The 23407-nt window shown below is 35.0% G+C and overlaps 1 protein-coding gene across 1 annotated transcript in view; it reads right to left on the minus strand.

The window, feature by feature from the left end:
- The window catches only part of LOC101137932 (N-deacetylase and N-sulfotransferase 4), a 249438-nt gene that overhangs the window by 25935 nt on the left and 200096 nt on the right, over window positions 1-23407 (minus strand). The window contains exon 6 of the mRNA XM_004040311.5: window positions 16421-16603. Within this exon, the coding sequence (XP_004040359.3) occupies window positions 16421-16603 (183 nt within the window). The remainder of the gene's footprint in view (window positions 1-16420; window positions 16604-23407) is intronic.

Consider the following 23407-nt stretch of genomic DNA (forward strand, 5'->3'; position numbering starts at 1 on the left):
ATTTCTCTGTTGATGGATACTTAAGTTGCTTCCAAATCTTGGCTATTGTGGATAGGTCTGAAATAAATGTGGGAGTGCAGGTATCTCTTCAATATACTGATTTCCTTTCTTTTTTTTTTTTTTTTTTTTTTGAGACAGAGTTTTGCTCTTGTTGCCCAGGCTGGAGTGCAATGGCACAATCTCGGCTTACCGCAACCTTTGCCTCCCAAATTCAAGCGATTCTCCTGCCCCAGCCTCCCGAGTAGCTGGGACCACAGGCACGTGCTACCACACCCGGCTAATTTTTTGTATTTTTAGTAAAGACGGGATTTCACTATGTTAGCAGGATGGTCTCTATCTCCTGACCTCATGATCCGCCCACCTCAACCTCCCAAAGTGCTGGGATTACAGGCATGAGCCCGACCAATTTCCTTTCTTTTTTTACAATATTTTTAATATTCATGATGTTAGATTGCTGAATCACATGGTAGTTCTATTTTTAGTTTTGTGTGGAAACTCCATATTGTTTTCCATAGTGGTTGTACTAATTTACATTCCCACCAACAGTGTCCAAGTGTTCCCTTTTCTCTACATCTTAACCAGCATTTGTTATTACTTGTCTTTTGGACAAGATATGTCTTAACTGGGGTGAGATGGTATCTCATTGTAGTTTTGATTTGCATTTCTCTGATGATCAGTGATGTTGAGAACATTTTCATATAACAATTTGGCATTTGTATGTCTTCTTTTGAGAAATGTCTATTCAGATCCTTTGCCCATTTTTAAATCAGATTATTAGTTTGTTTTTTTTTTCCTGTAGAGTTGTTTGAATCCCTTACATATTCTGGTTAAAAATCCATTCTCAGATGGGTAGTTGCAAATATTTTACCTCAATCTTTGGGTTGTCTCCAAACTTTATTGTTTCCTTTGCTGTGCAGCCTTTTAACTTGATGTGATGCCATTTGCCCATTTTTGCTTTGGCATGGACTTGTGGGGCATTGCTTAAGAAATCTTTGCCCAGACTAAATGTCTTGGGGAGTTTCCCCAATGTTTTATTTTAGTAGTTTTATAGTTTGAGGTCTTAGTTTTAAGTCTTTAATCCATTTTAATTTTATTTTGTGTATGGCGAGAGATAGGGGTCTAGTTTCATTCTTCTGCATGCAGCTATCCAGTTTTTCCAGTACTGGTTACTGAAGAATCTATCTTTTCCCCAATGTATGTTCTTGACATCTTTGGTGAAAATGAGTTCACTGTAGAGGTATGGGTTTATTTCTGGATTCTCTATTCTGTTTCATTGGTCTATGTGTCTATTTGCATGCCAATACCATGCATTTTGGTTCCTATAGCTCTGTAGTATAATTTGAAGTCAAGTAATGTGATTCTTCCTATTTTGTACTTTTTGCCTAGGATGGCTTTGGCTATTCTGGGTCCATTGTGCTTCCATGTTAATTTTAGGATTTTTTTTTGTATTTCTGTGAAGAATGCCATTGGTGGTATTAATCAATTCTTTAGATACATCTTTCTTTAATACTATGTCACCAAAGTTCTGAAGAATGATCGTTTTTGATATGATATTATTATGTTTTGCTTTTCTATAAAATTATCTTCAATCCTTCTCAAATTTGCATTTCATAGTTAATAAATGTGAAAGTGTTGACACTCAAATTACTCTTCTCTGTAAGCCACTGTATTTTTAACTGGAGAGAGAGTTGAGATAAGCCCCTTCCCTTCCCTTTCTTTCTTTCTTTCTTTTTTTTTTTTCAACACAGTCTTGCTCTGTCACCCAGGCTGGAGTGCAGTGGTGCCAACTCGGCTCACTGCAATCTTCTCTTCTCAGATTCAAGTGATTCTCCTACCTCAGCCTCCGGATTATCTGAGACTACAGACATGCACAACCATGCCCGGTTAATTTTTTATTTTTTTGGTAGAGATGGGGTTTTGCCATGTTGCTCAGGCTGGTCTGGAATTACTGGCCTCAAGTGATTCTCTGGACTTGGGCTCCCAAAGTGCTGGGATTAGCATGAGCCACTGTGCCTGGCTGATAAGCAAATTTTCAGTTCCAATTTTTTAAATATGAAAATGTCTAAATATTAGAGACCAAATATTTTCACAATTATTTTCCATTAAGAATGTTTTTCTTTGACAAATACTTTTAAATATAACACTTGTCAAGTGAGTTTTCTCTAATTATGTTTCTTTTAACCATTTTGCCAAATATAGGTGCTGCAAAATCATAGACTTCTCAATATCATTTTATTCTACAACAGAATATAATTTTATCCAATTAAAATAGAAGATCCATTAAGAAATGCTTAGGCCGATTCTTCCCAGTGTCATTATATAGACTAAAGGGACCAGTATCACCCTGGCATTCTGCAGAACCTAACACTGGCTCACTATATTGATGACATGATATTTGGACCTGACAAATAAGTGGAAATTACTATGGCTGCCTTAATAAAACACATGCACCTCAGAGGATGGAAGACAAGCATACAAAGTTTTAGGAGCCTGCCACCTTTTAAGCTTTCAGGGGTCTGGACATCTTGAGCACGCTGGGACATCCCGTTCATAGCAAAGTGTAAGTTGTACATTGCAACTCCTACTGCTAAGAGGTAGCACAGTGCTAGGAAATGTTTCTCTGTGCATTTATTGAGTGATACAGATAGCTTCAAGTTTAGGATGGGGCCTAGAGCAAGAAAGGGGTATGCAGTAGGTAAGGCTGAAGTACAAGCCACCCTCACATTTGGGCTTTATATGCTGGAAGATTCATGATACTATGGCATCAATGATATAAATGGATGCCATGTGGAATATCTGGCAAGTACTTGAAAAGAATCTCAATGTACACTTTTAAGGTTCTGTAGCAAAGCATACTATCTGAATCATATCATGCAAACCATAGCACTTGTATACTGCTGTATACAAGAAGAGAGTGCTATGGAAGAGAGTGTTTGTCATGAGTCATTAATATGATCAAGTGGCCATAACTACCCACCATGAACTGAATAGTGATAGACCCATCAAATCATAAGTTCAGGTATGTCCAGCAACAATTCACTGTAAGATGGGAATGGTATATCTGGGATCAGTGTCAGGCTGATCCAGGAGCCACTTACAAATCAGTGGCCCATGACTCTAAGTCACCTGTCACTGTTGCACTGATGCTTCTCCATCAGCTCATTTTTAGTTTTGTGAAGGGTTCCTATAACCTGCTGACAAAGAGGAGAAACCCAGGCTTGGTTTGCAGATGGGCTAACACATATGTTAGTAGAAGACTAAAATGGACTTTGGTGGCACTACAGTTCCATTCAGAGGGGTTTCTAAAAATCGCTGGTTAATGGAACTCTTTCAGTTGTCAGAGTTGTGGGCAGTGTACCTAGTCATCCACTTTTTGTTTGCTTTGTGGATAGACTTATAGCCAAAGGTAAGGATATGACAAACTAGTCAGCAGAGATGAATAAATGGCATAGGATGGACATGACAGGCAACTTGAAGGAACAAGCTAGGAAAATTAAGATAGGAAGTTCTAAGAAAGAGGCATGTGGATGGACCTATGATAGTGTCCAAAGTGTGTGATGATCTTTGTATTATACATTAATGTACATCAGAGAGCATTTTATGTAGAAGAGGCTCTGACAACCAAGAGAGCAGTATGATTCAGCCAGGTTACAACATTCCTACATGTTGCCTAACCTCTGTTGTCAACTAACCCAGAGCTAATGCAAATGGCTCATGAATAGAGTAACCATGGCAGCACAGGTGAAAGCCATGCATGGACCTCTTTCCCCTATGTCTTCTGTAGTTACTGCCAGTGCTGAATATCTGACCTGACAGTAACAGCAAATACTTTCAAATCTCAGAAATAGCATTATCCTGCCACTTAGTGAAACATTGATTATATTGGACACTGTGATAATGAAAAGGGCATGATTCACCTACATCAGGTTTGACATGTATTCCAAATATTGACTCTCCTTCTCTGCCCATGTAGCCCTGGCTATCACCACTATGAAAGGGCTCACATAGTATATGACTCATTGACGTGTTATCTTACGTACTATTGCTTGAGATAAGGGAAACTTCTTTCTGGTAAAGGAAGCATAGCAGTAGGCATATGGCCCTGAAAGTCACTAGTCCTATTAACATACCCCACTTTCTACAAGTTGCTCGCCTGAGAGTGATGGAAAGGCCACTTAAAAGATACAGTTGAGGTGCCAGCTTGAAGATATAGTGTACGCCTTAAATCATAAACTATTAGTTGGTGCAGAGTCCAACAAATCATTTTTATTGAAGGAATACACTATATCACCAACAGGTGCCTCTACTCTACCCTTTGTCCAAAGAGTTGTGTATTTGAGTCCAGGAGTTGATGTGGGAATGGACCCCCTTACCAGTATTCCTGATGATATGCTTGGAGAATTTGTGCTTTCTTTCCTCATAACTTTAAGGTTGGTGGATCTAGGAATTCTAGCTCCCATAGCAGGGAAGATTCCACCAGGAGACATGGGAAGGGGCTCACCAAACACAAAACTAAAACTCCTACCTGGTCACTTTGGACTTTTTGTGCCAGTAGATTGGCAGACATGGAAATGAGCTACCATCCTGGTAGGGGCAATTGACCCACATAATCATGAAGAATTAGAACAGCTACTATATAGTGAGAACAGGGAGAAGTATCTTTAGCATTCAAATAGTTCACTAAGTTGCTTGTTGGTACTTCCTTACCCAGTTATAACTGTAAATGGGAAAGTATGGCAACTACTGCCTGATAAGTGCTAGATGGGGGTGCCAGAACAGACTACCATAGTGTACTCCTTAAGTCATCTTTATCTAAACACAGCCTTTCTCCTAAAGAAATTTACAAGAGGAGAGTTACTGAGACAAACTACCACTGCTGCTACTTCCTCCAGTCCTAAGACTATCTGACCCACCCAGTATTTCTTCTAGGCCAGCAAAAATGCTAGACAAAGGTGGGCGAAATACAGAATAGGAGACAAAATGGGAGAAAATAATCACTGATTTCACCTTTGGGACCAAAAGCAACAATTGTGTTATAGTTTCTCAAAATAATTCTCCTCTTATAAATTTCTCCAGGCATGAAGTTTATAGAATCATGAGAAAAAATGTGTCTGGTTGGAGTGAACATAACAAATGAAACTGAGCGTGTACAGAGTAGAGTGTGGTGGATGCTCTTTTCTCCACTGAAAACATCCTCTTTTCAGACTAGAGCAAACCCTCCACTCCTCTGAACTTTGCCAGCTGCTATTGCCCCCAGCTAGGGGATTGAGAATTCTCCCTGGCTAATAGAAGCCACCTGACTGGAAATCAAACTCTGCAATCCCTCCTCATTCTCAGGGGATAGCCCACCTCCAGTGGATGCAGGGTTACGGAAGATTGACCTGCTTGCCTCAAGGTGAGACAACTGGCCTGTGACTAGTTCTCTCCCTGCAGATCAGGTAAGGCTAGGTTTTACCAGAGATGACATCCTTGTCAGCCCTTTTCCCATCTTTTCAGTTTCATAGTTTCCCTTATAGGTTTTTCCTGAAAGCATTTCTTAAATCATTTGCAATGGAATCTCTATCTCACTTTCTGCTTCTAGGGAACACTACCTATGGCAATGGCTATTCATATTCATACTCTATAAAATTAAAAGGCACTCTTGACTCAAATACATTTCTATCCCTGCTCTCATTGGAACAAGGCTGAAGTACAATCTAAAGGGATCAGTAATGTATAATGACAACCATATTATGTTAGAATTTACCTTGGAAAAAATTAGGTTACAGATCCTGGATTTTTCTACAAATTCATCTATGGAAACTGTGATAAAAGGAATTAATTAGAAGCCAGTAAACGACATTCCTTATTTAATTCACATAACTGAAATATTGTTTTAACTGATATCTCCATTTTCTGCCATCTTTTTATTTAGTATTCCATCTCATATACTCATATGGTGTAGTTTTAGTTCAACTAACCATATTTTTCACTGTGGCAGAGAAGGCTGAACTATCTATTCTCCATTTCTTCAGTCGATAATGGAGCATCCCCTATTTAGCTTATTATGCAGATTCCCAGCTAGAGAGTATATTTCACACTCTTTCTTCAATGTAGCTTTCTTCATATTAATTTCAGTCCAATGGAAAGTGAGACGAAATGATATGAAGTATCCTCAAAAATAAAGCCACACTCCCTGGATTTCTCCTTTCCAACTGACCACCAGCTGTAAAATGGCTAGATTGCAGCATGTAACTTGACCTCAAGTGGAAGCCATATATTGAAGAGCCTATCAGTCTGAGGCCCTGGGTGATCATGTGGAGTGGAACTGTCTGCAGCTCCTAGACTACCTGCTTACTTCTGGACAGTTACATGAGTGAGAAATACATTTTCATTTCATTTAGCCAATGTATTTTTGAATGGCATAATTACGGCAACATCACCTATACTCTAGCTCATTGTGTTTCAAAGTACTTGTCTATGAGAAGATAAGGAGCTTGTGCAAGAATGTGAATCAATGCACTGCTTGTTTCAAAAAGAACATTCTGTTACAAGATAAAAACAAAATTTCAAGGAAAGCAACTGGTATGCTTAGTGATATAGTTGATTTCTACTCTGGCACCAGCTTCTTGTCTCATGGTAAATCAGCAACAAAATAATTCAAATAGGCTGTTAATGGACCACACTTTGAGTAGCACTATTCTGAGTTAATAATTGCCAACATCAACTTAATGCTTCAGTTATACTGTATTCACTACTGTAGAAATTCTCATGTTTGTACCCTAATCATTGAATTATTTCTCCATGCAATACTCATATTTTTCCCCAAAATTTTGCCTACATTTCTAGCTTAAGCTAATATCTACTAATATCTTCCCTATTTATTTTAGAGGGGTAGCATAGCCCAGTCATTAAGAGCATGAACTCATGAGGGAGACTGCCTGTGTATTAAGCAATTTTCCTAAATTATCTGGACCTTAGTTCCTTATTTATAAAATAGTGGTTGGTAATATTTATCTCATGTGGTTGTTGACAGCATTATATGTTATTTAAAATCGTTAAATCATGCTGTATGTAAGAGTATTTATTATTTGATTCCACATTTGCCCTTCTTTTCTTTTTGTCCAGATTAGTTAGGCAAGATTAGTTAGGCAATTGGAGCAAGAGAAAGAGTAAATCTCACTGATGGGTTGCTTTACTGCAGGTGTTCATCTTGAGAGACTTCTTGGTCCATCATTAGAATGTACCAGCACCATGTGTGACTGTCTGTCCACAGGATAAGTTTTGCCTCACACAGTCAGATCACTAGACTTCTGGCATCCGTGAGTTACTTTGTAGAGAAATAGCTTGGAGTATCTTTAGCCAACTTGAGGATATAGGTTGCCCTACTAGATTACCTGAAGACCATTATATAATCCTAATTTAACACATTTCTGTGTATACTTGCTGCCTGGTTCCTGCAACTCATAAAGCCAATAGTTTCAGCACCGCTTACCATTACCATTCAGATCTCAACACAAATGTCAACCCATGCAAGTGGCCTTCCCTGATGACGACAGTCAAAGCTTCTTCCCACTCTTGTCTCTTTCTGAGTTTCCTGTCATATGTTCTTAATTACATGTCAGTACCTAAAATTATTTTCTTTGTGTATATATTTGTAATGTTTATATATATAAGTATAGTTATAGTTAATAGTAATTCTATGTCAACTAGAATGTAAGTTCTCTGAAGGCGAGGTCTCTGTCTTCTTTATTGCTACAACCCAATACTTAAGAAATGCTGAATAAATATTTGTAGAATGACTTAGGACAGGCACAGTAAACATTTAGCAATCGGCATAGACTAATTTGGATATATGTTTGAAAACAAACATAATGTTAACTGTATAGACATTTAGCATCTAAAACTCCTACAACACACCATACATAATCCCCAATGCTGTCTTTCATGGCAGTCCCAGAAGCTAGTTAATGAGTACACCATCACTTTAGAACTTAAACATTATTTCTCTCATATTATCATATAACTATTTATAAAGAATTTCATTTCTGAACTGCATTTTTAGATACAAAGCAATAGGAAGGCAGTTCTCAACCTATACTTATTGAATTTCCCCACACATAACCCAGCAGAGCAAATCTCAGAGTAGGTGTTCACTTCATTTGCTCAAATGAAGATTTCTTTATGCTTAGCAAAGGTAGAAAAGTAGACTAATTGATTATTCAGTGCCACTGTTGAATGTCAAAGTCTTATTTGTGAGCTCGTTCTTGGTTCTGTATGTTCAACTCGGCCACTTATCTTCTTTATTGCAGTGCACATGTCTTTGGCATTCTAATTTCTGCTTGCAAAACTGGTGAAATAAAATGTTCACAGAAATAAGCAGATTTAATGTAAGACTTGAAAAGAGTTGTCGTTGTCTCCAACACAGAGAGAATATGGATAAGCATGCTTTTTGGGGGAAGAGGATGACACTAGTTAATATCTATTTATACTTTCCCAGAATGTTGGGATGCTAAGCTGTTACAATACTTGCTGTTCCAAATATTTTTATTACTAACAACTTAATTTACATTATTTCAGGTATTCCTATCGGTATGTTCCTCAATATAGGCAGATTGTCTTTTTTTGTAACTGTAATCCTTTTATATTATGCTATTTTAGGGATTTCCAGATGCCCATTTCTGTTTTCACCTCTTTTCCTGGCAAGTTTTCCCTTTAGTCTGTTAATCAAAACTTTATTAACGGATGTTTGTATTTTCTATTTTATATTCTGAACATGTTTGTTCAGACTTTTCCTACTCTGACTTTTCTTATACTGTATGAAAATCTGAATACCAGCAAACATAATATCTAACTTTTATTGATCACCTTCTATATTCCAGGCACTTGATTGACGTAGATTATTTCTAATCTTCAAAGCAACCTGGCAAGACAGATATTATTATCCCTTCTTGATAGCTGAGAAAGCTGAGATGCAAGGTGTTTTATTTAGGCCCTGCTGAAGGTCACACAGCAAGGTAGTTTCAGATTTAGAATCCAAATCTGGCGTTGTCTCTGCAGTTAAATTATGTGCGTGTGTGCATGCACACATGTGCATGTGAAGTTTTTTGACAGTGAGTATGAAGGGTAAAGGATCTTCCCTCCAAAAAAGCTAAGCATTTAATTGTACTTTCTTACTTTGTTCTGTTTCTATCGCTTTAATTTTTAAGTCAGAAAATTAGAAAGCAATTATTTCCCTTTTCATTCTCCAATCTTATTGTTCCCTGCATAACTGAAACTGCAACAGATATTTACTGGTTTAAGTATCTAGCACTATAGATATATTTAAACTTTGAAAAAGGAATTCAGTTAAAATTGCTTTAGGCAGTTTATGGCTACAGTGCCAGTCTAGTGAAAGTACATGTAACTCAGCTGTCACACAGGTACAGGTGATGCACATGGTTTGTGTTTGTGGAATATATGAGGCAAATTTACTTTTAAGTAAACATAAACAAAGCAGGCAGAAGATTTCCTGAAGCAATGAACAAGACTTAGAAAGGGCAGTAAAATCTGATGAAATTATGTTCCTTGCAAGGGCAGAAGCACCCTTGGATATTTCCCTCCAAATAAGTAAAAATTGCAAATTCGCAATCAAGCTAAAAAGAACATAGATTGAAAGAATATCATACCATTTACCTTATATATAATTCCATATTTTTATAGGATGCATTAAAATAACTTTTGTTTTTATTATATCTAGTTATTCAAAGTCTACATTGCCTTTTTGCTACTAAAATTTTGCTTTGCTCACTATTCTCCACATCCTTCACTGGCAAGGACACCATGGAATTATCAATTCAAGATTGGTGATCCTCATCCAGGTCATGTGCCTATTCTAGATAACTAGGACATTTCTAGACCTTAATAGTTGAAACTTTCAAAATACCCAGTGCTCATGATAGAAGGATTATTTTACTAATTACAAACATTTCAGAGGCCATTGGTTTGCTTTTCATTTCCCTTTTGCTATTCCCCTGACTGTTTAAAGAAGAATGCTATAAAAGGCATCTTTTAAAACATATTTTTCCTTTCCAGTTGGCCTGTGTTGTTTCTAAATTTTTTCTGCTTATTGAGTCTTGCCCTGTGTATGTCTGTAAAATGTCCTTTCCAAGTTGTATTGTACAGGGTGGTGACTTTCAAGTTTTGTCTCTCAATGTCATTTAAGCCTAATACAATCCACGTACACTGATGAGGAAGTTTAATAGATTAAGGGTGTTTATTCTCAGTGCTCCAATCAACAAATCTTTATGGAAAAACTGAGGGACATCTTTATGAAGGCTTGAACTCTCCTTGTTCCCCATGTAAAATCCATGCACTCCCTCAACTTCTTGGGAAAGTGTTCCTCGTGTGAGTACACTGATCCATAATAAATGCACTCACTACAGAACTCCTGTAGCACTTAATAGACTGATCTGTCAAACTTTGCTACAAAGTACCCTGAATTTCAGAGGTTTATAATGCCAACCTCTGGGGGTAGGACTGGATGGAAAGGAGCCCATGGTTCTGTGTCTGTCTGGGGTGACAGCTTCAAGAGTACTGCTTTAGACACAAAATGTTTCTAATTTACCTAAATGTCTATCTATTCTTCACCACATTATACTCATGTTTATTTAAGTTAATACTACTGGTATTTTCCCATGAGGTAGTCTCATAGTAAAATTGACCCCAAGAGAAGGCGGCATATTTACTTTGTAGCTCTATCATTTTTTTTTCTTTTTTTTTTGAGATGGAGTCTCACTCCATCACCCAGGCTCGAGTGCAGTGGCGCAATCTCGGCTCACTGCAACCTCTGCCTCCTGGAGTCAAGTGATTCTCCTGCCTCAGCCTCCCAAGTAGCTGGGACTGCAGGCACACACCACCACGCCTGGCTAATTTTTGTATTTTTAGTAGAGACGGGATTTCACCGTATTGGCCAGGCTAGTCTCAAACTCCTGACTTTGTGATCTGCCTGCCTCAGCCTCCCAAAGTGCTGGGATTATAAAAGTGAGCCACTGCACCCAGCCAGCTCTATTTTTGAACTAATGACTGTGTACTTTTGAACATAGTCCCTTATGTTATTATTTGTATTTTAATGAATATCCTGGCAGGGAAAAGAAAGCCAACTCAATAAAATGAACTGTATTTTTAAACTCTTATGAATCAGTTGTTCTAATACAGTATTATTCACTCATATATGACATTGAACTTATCAAATGTTTCTGTAAGGCACAAACAAAAAATTCAGTTTCCTTTTTCATTATTATAGTTGGATTAAATGCTCAAATATATTTTATGATGATTTTAATTTAGAAAGTATTGCCACTTTATTTTATTTTCAAGGGAGCTATCTGCAAGTAATTTTTTTTTTATGACTGAACCTCAATGAGTGGTTTGTGTGGGGAATTTGACCCTTGACAAGAACATGTTTGCAATTGATTAACAGGGAAAACAATCCAAGACTTAAGTCATCATTTTTGGATGTCAGAATGACTGACAGCCTCATATAATCAAAACGTTGCTTCAGTGTAAATTAAAGAATCAAAATCATGAGAAATTATTGCCATCTTTGGTGGAGGAGATATTCCTGAAAGGTATATAACATACTATCGCTAAGTTAGGAAGAGAAAGATAACATGGCAAAATATAAATTTAAATTTTGATTAGGAAAAAAATATTTAAGATAATAATGAAATCTGTCCTCTCTCATCTGTGATATGATAAAAACTATACTGACTTAGTTTCACTGAAAAGACTAAAAGATGAAAGAATTAAAGCGAAAAGTGCTATTACAGAACTCCTATTTCCCCAGCAATGCGGGTAATTAGTCACAGATCACTCTTTCGTTATTCTCAGTCTCACTCACTCCTACTTCGAAGGTCTTGCTTTTCACAACCATGAAGCTCTTCTGGGCTTCCCTCTCTCATAGGCAGATTATTTTCCTATCTTCAGCACCTCCCTATTCTTACCTGTCCTGAGAAAAGGCTTCTGGTGTACTCTTCATTGACCAACATTTTTTTCAGTCACTTCACTCTCAACTTCAGAGCCTATAAGCTTGTTGTTCCTAATTGCCTATCAAATTCAAATTACACTGGCAGCATTCAAAGCTTCCTGCACTGACTTGTACCTGCTTCTGTAGGTTACTTTCCATTACATCACTATTTACTATCTGAGAAACAGATGTGCCACTTTTCTTGTTCTTTGTACACACAGCCCTCTGCTTTTGGTTATTCTTTAATGATATTTTGAAGACAGTGGCTATTGTACTATGCTAGGTTCCAGGGTGCAAATATGAACCAAACAAAGTCTCATTCTTTAAGGTTTGCAGGAATCAGTATATGACAGGCATAAGTGTCTGCAATTCTGTGTGGTAAGTGCAGTAATATAATTATAAATAAGTTGTAGGGTGGTAAAAAGAGAAATAAATATGAAGACAAATTTGTAAGACTATTTTGTTCACGTAACAAGCAGTTATTGTGGCTTATAAGTTCCATGAAGGCAAGAATTTTCTTTTGATTATGTAAGTACTTCAAAAGCATAGGCTGAATAAATTCACACTGAACATACTGTCAGATCCTTCTAAAGTAAGGAGTTACCCCTGAAATTTCATTTGACATAGAGAGTTGATGATAATAGTATACTTGCTTTTTTAATTGTAAAACCACCATCTTGTGGTTGAAATCACCCTTAAGGAGGAGTAAGAAAACCTAGGGCTTTAGTCCTGACTTGTTCCTAATAAGCCATGTGACTTAGAACAAGGCATTTCACTACACTGAGTGTCATCCATTTTCTCTCTACAATGAATAGGTTGAGCTAGATGTCCCTAATTTCTTATTCTGCTCTTACAATCTTTAATTCTCTGTGTCAGCATTCCTTCATTCCTTCAACAGACACATACTAATAGAACCTACAGTGTGTATGCCACTAGATCTTAAGATTTGTTTATGTCACAGCTATTCAAATTTCATCGTTTCTAAACTGGGGCTGGATGTCTTGACAGCTGGACTCAGCAAAGGGATTAACCACCTAAGGTTAGTGCTCTGTGATTTATTTTCCCACTTCTTTAACCCTGGAGACGTTGGCATGGGGAGAGAAACTTCAGCTCTTTGAGCATTCTCCTGGTCACACAGAAAAGCAGGAATCCACATCATGTTTGGCATGTTTGTTGATAGTGAGACTCTGGAGTGACTGAGTGAAGACTGGAACTGAGCTAAGCTGACAGTTTGAGAGCTTAAAAGCATCGATTAGCTCATGTGTAAGAATCTGACCTTCTAACTTCCTCCATATTGTGGTTTTGGTTCCCATAATGAGAATTATAAAAAAAAAAAGCAAAAAAAAAAAAAAAAAAGAAAGAAAAGAAACCCTATTCTTTTACACTGTGTAGTGATTATTCTACCAAAATAATAAAGGACATGAATTAATGTACACGAGTGAGTACAATTTTAAGAGTCTTACACACTAAGGACTAAACTGACAAGGATACAGTCTGGGGATTGCATTTCATATGTGTCCTCAGTACACATTCCCATGTTAATCTCCTGCGAAAGAATCAATTTCCAGTGAGAGATGAGCACAAATGCGTTTTGTGCTCTACTTATCAGGGTACCCATTGACAGATATTCATATTGCAGTTTTTAATTAGGTGACAAAGCAGCTTCACATACATGGTAGTTGGTCCTAATGAAACTTTACATGAGGAACCAAAGGAAATTAAATAGATGTGAATATTATCATTTTTCACTTTTTCTTTTATTTGTGGTAACAAGAATGTGTGAATTGAAAAGCTAAAGAAAAATAATAGTTGACTTAGTTTTAAACATGAAATATACTGAATAAGAAGTCACACTGGTAAATACAAAAAAGTACTTTAATATTTTATTTTGACACTTTGTAACAATAACAGAAACACACCATGTTTATCTATTCTAACTCTCTAGCATTGTAATGAATGGGCCATAAAAAACCTACCAAGTAATACTGGTTTTTTAAATAAAACCAAGTTCATATTTTATAGAGAAAAGGGTGACAATGTTTACCACTTTAAAATGTGTTATTATAGATATGAATATGAAAAGAAGAGATAACCACCAGGGAAGTGAACTAGTATTATGCACTTTATTGTTACTTCACAAGTTGAAGATTTTTGGACATGATGTGTTTGGCAAAGTTCATCAGATTTGCTGCAGTAAATCAACTGTTGTCAAAATCTCATGTATCTGAATAATTCTCCCTTTAACTTAACTACTCTATTTTCTATTCCTTGTTTTTCTTCTTAAATATATTTGAGAATATATGATATTTAGTTAACAAAAATGTTTGCAACTTTAAAATTTCAGTGAAAAGTAACCATATAAATAATATAATTTACATAATAGCAAAGGGAGTCTTTCAGTAGGAAAACATTTACTCATGTATCATTTAAGTACTCTTACAGAAAACTATATTTTGATAATGTATATGAAAATTACTAAACTTACATAAACAACAGCAATGATGAAAATTTGTAAACTCTATGTTATCTTTTCTGAGTTATTCTCTCTCTTATGATGAACTTCCTAGGAACTTACCCCTATGATATTATGCAAAATTAAAATTATCAGCACTTGCAAATTATATATATATATATTTCTTATATCTTCCAAGAATGATGTAATTTCTTACAGAATAATCGCATATTTTAATTTCTAATTTCCATTTATACCCCTAATCCACCAGCACTGTGTTCTATATTTAACAAACATTCAATCAATACTTAGAATCATCATGTTGCCCAAATCATATTGGAGCTGGCGTACCATTGATTATATTTATTTTTTAAGAAAAGTGTCACTGACATCCAAACATATTAATAAATACAATTCTTCATCTTAAAAAGTTCAAATAATATCAAGAAATTTATTTCATCATTAAAAAAAGTTTTTCCTTTTTTCTGCAGATAGAGGAAGAGTAGAGCTGGAGGCCATTGAAGGATTCTTTCTATGTAAGCTGTCTAAAATCTTTGTTAATTTGTCTGATTTTTATTATTACTGTGCCATAAATATTATAGATATATTTTATATAAACGTTTGTGACAAAAGAATTGATTTACCATCAATAATTTATCAATTTTATAAAAGTATGTGAGATCTTTTGAATAACCACCATTTGTGGGACACATGCTTTGTCTTTATACAATTGTATTTTATGTGTTGATACATGCTCATAATACTTATGCTTCTATCTATTTACCTGTCTTTCTAAATTACATATCAAATGGTAGATGGTCAAGTAACTTATTGGAATGGTAAATAGAATGTGTAGTTCAATGTAAACACAAATGGTAAAAAGCTGCTTAATAAATCATCAGAATATAATATGACATGTAGCAGTCAGTTTTAAAACACATTTTTGAAATGTATGATAGTGAATAATGAGAAATCTCTCCACTGGCTTTGAGAAAAAATTTATTTTGTTCTTTGCATGCCCTAGAACATCTAGCCTTACCTTACACATAACAGATGGACAATGAACATGTGTTGGATGTATTTCTGACAATGTAGACAGAGTGGCATGTAATATGATTTATGGAATAAAGAGAAACAAACAGTCTTGACCAGAGGGAGAGAGGATGACAAAAAGTCTGTTTCACAGTAATTTCTCATTAATGGTGATGCTACTTTCTCAGCCGACTGCTTGGCAGGGGACTATCTGATCTGCTCTCTGCAGCCAGCCTATTGATTTTGTGGGTCGATGTAATCTGATGCATAAAGAGGCAAGAAAATGGGAGGCAACATTTGCCTACAAAACTGCCAAGAAGCAGGTAGTTTACCTTTGATGCATCCAGGCTAAGTGGCCCCACATGAAGTTGAATTATTAGTAAAGCAATCCTAACACTGACAATTCTCTTTTTCAGTAGGTCTAATATTAGTGAAAGATCTGTTAGATTTAAAGAAAAGCAAAGATATGCTTGAGAGGTTAACTCTACATGGACAAAGGTGAAAATTGCTTTTCCTTTCTTATATACACAATGTTGCACATATACATATCAAAGTCTAATTATCAATCTTAGATTCCAGTGGCTCTAGGTTTTTATTTCTCTAGATATCTACTGTCTAACCATTTTACTGCTAGTTAGTGCTCACACTGCATGCAGGTTAAAATGATTAGCTTGGAGAAGACACCAACAATAAAACAACATCTTCAAAGCAAAAATGTTAAACCAACCAAGCAACCAACCAAATGAAAACCCAGAAAAGCAAGCGAAAAATGCAAACAATTCATAAAATAAGCAAAAATTGTTGAGGAAGAGGATAAAAGTATTGTATAAAAGAGGATTTTGTGTTAAATTCCAGTTTTAATATGTCCAGCAGAGTGCCTAACACAAATTATACACTCACAAATTGCTAGTTTCTTTCCTTCCACCCCAGGAGAGAATGTTAAATGTTACCTGCCATAGAGGGTCTTTCTGCTCAGGGAAGAGCTCAAAATACTTGTGGGCCAGTTGCACTGGAGGCAGAGTTTGCAATTTCAGGTTGGTCCAGCTCTGCACAAAGTTGGCCAAGTTCACAAAGGTATATAACCCTAGGCGGTCATTTCCATAGTTTGATAAATGGGTCATGAAAATGCTGATCTGAAAGATAAATAAAAATGACCACAAAAATATCATATGCTTAAGCTCAAAAGTAGCAGTACAAGCCCCAGGCAGCACCTCACCTCACCTTGGAATTTCACAAGAAGTACAATTATCTTTTTAAGTGGAAAGCCACACATTTAATTTTCATCTCAAAATAACACTTAAACTCACTTCTAAAATTGAAATTGAAATTGAGAGTGTCATTTCCTCACTGTTCTTCAGAAGTATAGTGTTACTTTGCATATCAGTTTTGCTTATTGTGTAGCCAATACCATCAAACTTCAATCTAGTAACTTTCAGACTAGTGAAGAACCAATATTAGACCAGTTCTAAAATTAAACAATTTTTCCAGAACTTTCCTGGTGTAGACATGTGTACAGGTTGAAATAGAATCAGATTCAAGAAAACGTGTTTCTTTGTGGTCTAATTAAACGAATTTTATTTCAGTAGAGACTGTAAATGTTTGCACAGAAACTGATTGCATTTAGCCAGAAACTTTTCCCCACTCATTAATCCTTTTACAAGTTTTCATACCCCAATATTAACTCTAAAAATATCATGGCATTTCAGTGTTGTTCTTTTGTGTATCATAGACAAAGAAAAAGTGAAATTAGATTAATTGGTATGGAAAGAGCAAGCAAAAATTCAAATGTTATTACAAACATAATCTAATATTTAGTTCATTAGGCATTGCAGCAGGGATTTTAAAAATACTAAATAAAAGAGAAATTGCAAAATTCTGATTGAAATTGCAGAGATTGTTTATGCAACTCATAAAAAAGAGAGTTCATTACTTTGTGACAGGTATAATTTTGTACTTGTTTCTCAATTTCATATTTTCAAATTTAATTGTCTTAAAAATTCATTTTACTATTTACTGTATTGATCTGTATTGTAAATGTTTTATAACAACTCAAATATTATAATGAAATAATTTATTAACTTTATTAGAAATGTAAGGCTAATATAAGGTTATAAATAATAATATTAGAACAAACGCAACATCTGAAGCTGAACAGAAGAATAATATAGAAGAAAAGTCAAGTGTCTCATGGCTAATATTTGTATGGAAACTCGCTGACACTTTTTTAAGGGTTTATGTTTCTTGGTGTGGTTATTTGGAAATAAAATAGGTTTGCAGAACTATTCCAATGTTAATTTTATTGACACCTGGTTAGATATTAGCCATGCAATAAAGACTATATGCAGACCTTCTGTTCCCATGATCTAATATGTCACTGGATAACTATAAATGTCTAAAGAGGAGGCCTTTTATCTTAAAAAATAATAGAAGCATTATCTTGTACCAGAATTTAGAAAATCTGCTCTGGCAAGGCACTGTAAATTAAAACCCCACTATAGGTTAAAAACATCTAAACATTAGTTGATAAAATGGTTTTACTTGAGATTCATATGGAATCATTTAAACAAACACAGGCATATATGTCACTGGTCAATGTTATGCTGACCAATCTGATAGATATCAGTTCGTTGTTTGAATGCCCTTTTTATTGTGGAAAAGATATTCTCTATTATGTGTCATACTAGAATACTGAAAAAAATATCTGAAGAAAACCTGTTAAAATGATCAAAGTCACACCTCATCATGGTTGAAGGTAGAGAATGTGGCTTTAATGTCTCTAACTTAGATAAAATCTTACCTAAAATTCATATAGTGTTTGCTTACTATGTACTAAGCAGGATTCTAAGCCCTTTACATATATGAAATAATTAAATCCTCTCAATGCTGTTACAGATAACTACTGTTATTGTCCCCTTTTACAGATGAAAAAAAATGAAGCACAGAGCAGTTAAGTAACTTGTTCAAGTTCTACATCTAGTCAGTGGCAGAGCAGGACTTTAAACCCAGGCAGTCAGATTCCCAATTCTGACATATAATATAACTGAAACCTTCGCCAAAACGTATATATACATTGAGTTTGACATCTATCATTTTTTTTTCCTTTTGCCCTTTTCAACAACAACAAAAAAGCAAGACAAAGAACATATTTTTATAGAAGGTAGTAGAAACCTACATAAGTATTATCCTGGCAGCTGAAAGTTTTAATTTTTCTTTTTAAATTGGAATGAAAAAGGAAAAAAATATTTTGGAAACCTTAAATGAAAGCTTTTAAGACAATGAATTATAGCATCTGAGAAGAATATTACTAATAGACTGCAAATTTATCTTTGAAGACAATATCACTCTTATCATATTTCTAGTCCATTTTTTATCCTTGGAGTATATTCAAATCTTTTATTCGAAACATCAAAAAAGACTATAGATATTTTTAAAATACTATTTATTTGATTTACCTAGGTAGAAATTTAAGTTAAACCCCTTAAATTTAAGTTAAACCACTTAATCTCTTTAAAGTTAAACCCCTAAATATTAGTTGACAATGATTTTACTTGAGATTCATATGGAATCTCAAGTAAAATTTAAATCATTTAAAAATTTAAATCATTTAAAAATTTTAAATGATTCCATATGCAGCTCAAGTAAAATCATTATATCAACTAATATTTAGGGGTTTAACTTAAATTTCTACCTAGATAAATTATATAAACATAACACTGTCCAATGTCCCAATCTCTCACTCTTAAATTCTTTTATCTCAAATAGAAAGTTCCCTCTTGGCAGGACTTAGTTACAGAGTTTCTGTAACATAGCATGGTATCAGTAGTTGATGACCATATAATTGCAATTGTTGTCATAAGAACTTCTTTATAATCACCACAAAATAATATGCATTCGATCCCAATAAGTATGCATTTATCTCATGTCACTACTGTAATTAAGAAATAAGACGGTGTAAGTAGCATGCTTCAGGATAATTATGGTTTCCCAGGACTGAAAATAGTATGAAAAACCAGGCTGCAGGCTAAATGCCTGAAGAAAGATAATAATGTCCTAGAAATCTACCACCTGCCTTCTTAGCGTTGTTATTTTAAGAAGGAATTGTAAATTTGTATTGTGCTAAAGTACACATAAAATATACCATCTTCATCATTTCTAAGTATGCAGTTCTGTGGCATTAAGTGCATTCACATTGTTGTATAACCAGCATCACTATTCATCTCCAGAACTTTTCATCATAACAATATTTTTTATTTTTAATAAAATCATGCAGATATTATTGAAAAAAAGAAGGAATTGTAAGACACCTGTGAGAGTCTAAAGTCTGACAAAATTGTAAGTAAGAATATTACTTTGAGAGTATCATAAAGAGTATTTTTATATCATAAGCAGATGTATATTATCATTTTATAAGGGTATTAATATAGGCTTTTAAAAGATTTTTGCAGCAGACTGGTTCTAAGTCATTTTTCCAGAACATTCTTAGGAGGATAAGCTTTGTTTGATGAAAAAAAAAGCGTAAAACTGAATGCAGGGCAAATGGAAAGTCTGTCTTTGGAAGAAAGCAGAGTCTAGAGATATGTGGTTCTAAGCTGAGGCATGCTGCTGCATTTAAATTTTCCTTTACCGAGAATAAAAACAAGCACGCCGTCCATATTGGTTGCAATCACTGTTGTATGGGGCAACATGTGCACATGCCTTACTGGTTAGAAACAAATTAGTGCTGGTATATGGTCAATTGGTGGCACTTTAAGAAAAACAATTCTGCAAGCACAGCTTAACTGTGCATATCTGGCTTGCTAAAATCACCTATTGTGCAGACACAGCATTTTAGTTTTAGCATTTCTGGGCAAATGGCTTCTTTAAACAAACAAAATAAAACCTATTTCAGAGAGTATAGGTGTATAAGACAAATTAAAAATGGATGTTGTTGAGGCATAAATAAGAGAATTCAAAAGATATGTGGTATGAGATAGTAGCAAATAATTTTTCACAGACTTATGTTGCTACTATTTTTTACTGTTTATCTTTTTTTATATATTTATTTTGATTATTATTTTCTTATTGCATACTAAAAATAATATTTCTCAATAGTGTACTCCCAAAAGTATCATCTGGGGAAAGTATGACAGTACTACATGGATAAAAATGGTTTATATATACAATCCACTGAACCTTGAAATATTGCAGCTCAGAGATATGCATTGATTCAAACAAGCAGAGCTTTATCTTTCATATGAAAAGGACAGGAAAGGACATCTTGTTCAATGGATGAATTGAAGAATAAGATGTTCAGTAAGTGCTAATTTCAGTAGGCCAATTGCAGCAGGCCTTCCAAGAGGGCACCAAGGTCTGGGTGCCACTGCTTCTGTCATCAAGCACTCTGGGCTGCCTTTATCTTGTTGTTGGCACTTCTACCTATGTTTCTCCCTCAACTCTCAAGGCTCTCGACTTCATTATAACCAAACATAAAACAAGTCTAAACTTTCTTATCTGTTGTAAAAATATACAAGCAAGCTTATGGGCACGTTCATAGTCTATTCATTAGAAACATAAGCAGTTTTTCATTAACCTGATTGTCAGATACAATACATATACTCAGAATATGGGAAGACATTATCTATGGAATAAATCTGTTTAATGATGTATCTAAAGTTCAAGGAAAAAGGAAGGTTTATGTATCAAAATGTATAAATCTTGATAATAGGGAATTGAGTAAATATAATTGAACTTTATGGATAATCCTTAACTGTGGGTAAACACACTGTCATAGTGACAAATGGAATGGTCGTAAATAAATTAGGCAACTGGTTATCCCCCTGAGTATTTAATTGCAAATTATACAATTAATTGTTTTTTTGTAACATTTTGTTTTTGACTTATGAAGCTGCTAATATCCAAAATATAAGAAGAGAAGAAAAAAGGAAAGAACAAAATAAAAGTGAGAGGCCTTATTTTATCCACAAAATGAAGCATTACTCTCCAGGTTGAGTTAGAGTGTTTTCACTGCCAAGACCAGAATAGTTTCCTTGCTTTTCCTACTTGTATGACAAATAGAATGGTATTGTAAACTGTATGATCATGAATATCAGTAGCCAGAATATATTATACAGCATTTTAAAATTGAAATTAAAAATCATTTTTAGAGCATACATTTTTAGTTAAAGTACACATTGAATATTTGGGTATTTAGTCCTGTGCCTTACAGTGCCTTTAAAAGTCAAATCATGTGCAGAATAGTCAGATATTTGGTTCCTAGGAAAAAAATGCACAATCACAAACACAGGATGAAACAACGGCTTTGCAGAGCAAGAAGAGAGGCACCCTGTTTTAGGGCAGCTTGCTTTGTGCTCACGCTGCAGCACAGTATTTTTCAAGATAGGCATTAAATATTAGCAGTCAGTTTCCATTTTTGCCTTTGTGGCTCTGATAGCGTGCCCCTTTTCAGAATAGTTCATTGTGTTTAAAAATATGTCCATTAGCTTGTTAAATTATTGATTATGCTTTTAGTTCTCATAAAATGTGAAGATAGATGGAATATAGGGAAATCCATCCCTGATGGCTCATCTGCTGGGCTTTGGCATTGTACTCACATTTTTCTTATAAAAGGTAATTTTGTGTCTTTATTTTATTCTAAAAATAGTCTGGAACCACACAAGGGATATTAAGAGTCAGACTAGGCTTAACATTACTAATATGAGTGCCAACAACACTTCTTGATTTAAACACACATAACTATTGATAATAATTGTCGGCAACCCAGTCTTAGGCAACTCTTCAGGCCTGGGCAACTAATAACTTGGTAAATGTCAACATCTATGTTCTTAGATATCAAAAGTAAGGAAAGTTTGTCCAAACCTAATATAACTATATTAATCTTTTGCTCAATCTAAAAATGGTTCTCAGCTTGGAGTCTACTATTTAGATACATCATTCTGTTTTTCTAAAAATGAAACATTCCAATGAATCATTAATTAATGATTGATCGTAACATATTATTTGTTGAATGTTAATGTTAATTTACTTATATAACTTTACAAAGTGGTTTTATGTGCACTTTTGTTGTGTTACTAGGAACTAAGAAACTATCTTATTTATGAGAAAAGGAAATGAGGATCAAAGGTTTCAGGTGACCTGTCTGAGGTTATATAGGGAATTGTAGCAAATCCAGCATTCAAAGTAGTCAACAAGCGGATTGCACGCTTAATGATTTGTTAAGAGAGTAGTTCCTATATTAAGTGTTATTAACACACACACACACACACAAGCGTGCACGTGCAAGGCTGGGCATAGGAATTCAGAATCAGTATTCTTTCTTATTCCATGGTTCTCCCAGAACTTTGGCTACAAATTCATCAAACTTCCGTCTATTTTCTGCTTCATCTTCTTCTATTATTTTATTTACCTGGTAAATTTTATTTATAACAACCCCATATTGCAACTTACGATATTTCTTCATAAGCTTTTCCTAGAATGGATTAAATCTAAAATATCACTTACATATTTTTACTTTTTTGGAAATGAAAATAAAATTTGATATTTCAATATGTATATCTATGCACACACATGCATGTCAGCTGATTACTGACTCTAGACACTTCAAGATAATAAGTACTTAAGAGAGAAATGATTGTTTCACTTGGAAAGATTTTAATTCTCTTGCAGCACTAAAAATAGATGCCAAGTTTTTCACAATGGAACACAATAATAGATTTCCACTAAGAAATGTGTTCTATAAATAAAAAGTAACTCTGATCTTCCAATTTCAAAGAGACACATTTTATTAATTTAGGTAGATGTTTCAAGATTTATTCCTGTAAGAACTACACTTAGAAGGAGAAATAGGCCGGGCGCAGTGGTTCACGCCTGTAATCCCAGCACTTTGGGAGGCTGGGCGGGCAGATCACCCGAGGTAAGGAGTTTGAGACCAGCCTGGCCAA

Source organism: Gorilla gorilla, chromosome 3 (assembly GCF_029281585.2).
Source record: "Gorilla gorilla gorilla isolate KB3781 chromosome 3, NHGRI_mGorGor1-v2.1_pri, whole genome shotgun sequence".
Taxonomy (NCBI): domain Eukaryota; kingdom Metazoa; phylum Chordata; class Mammalia; order Primates; family Hominidae; genus Gorilla; species Gorilla gorilla.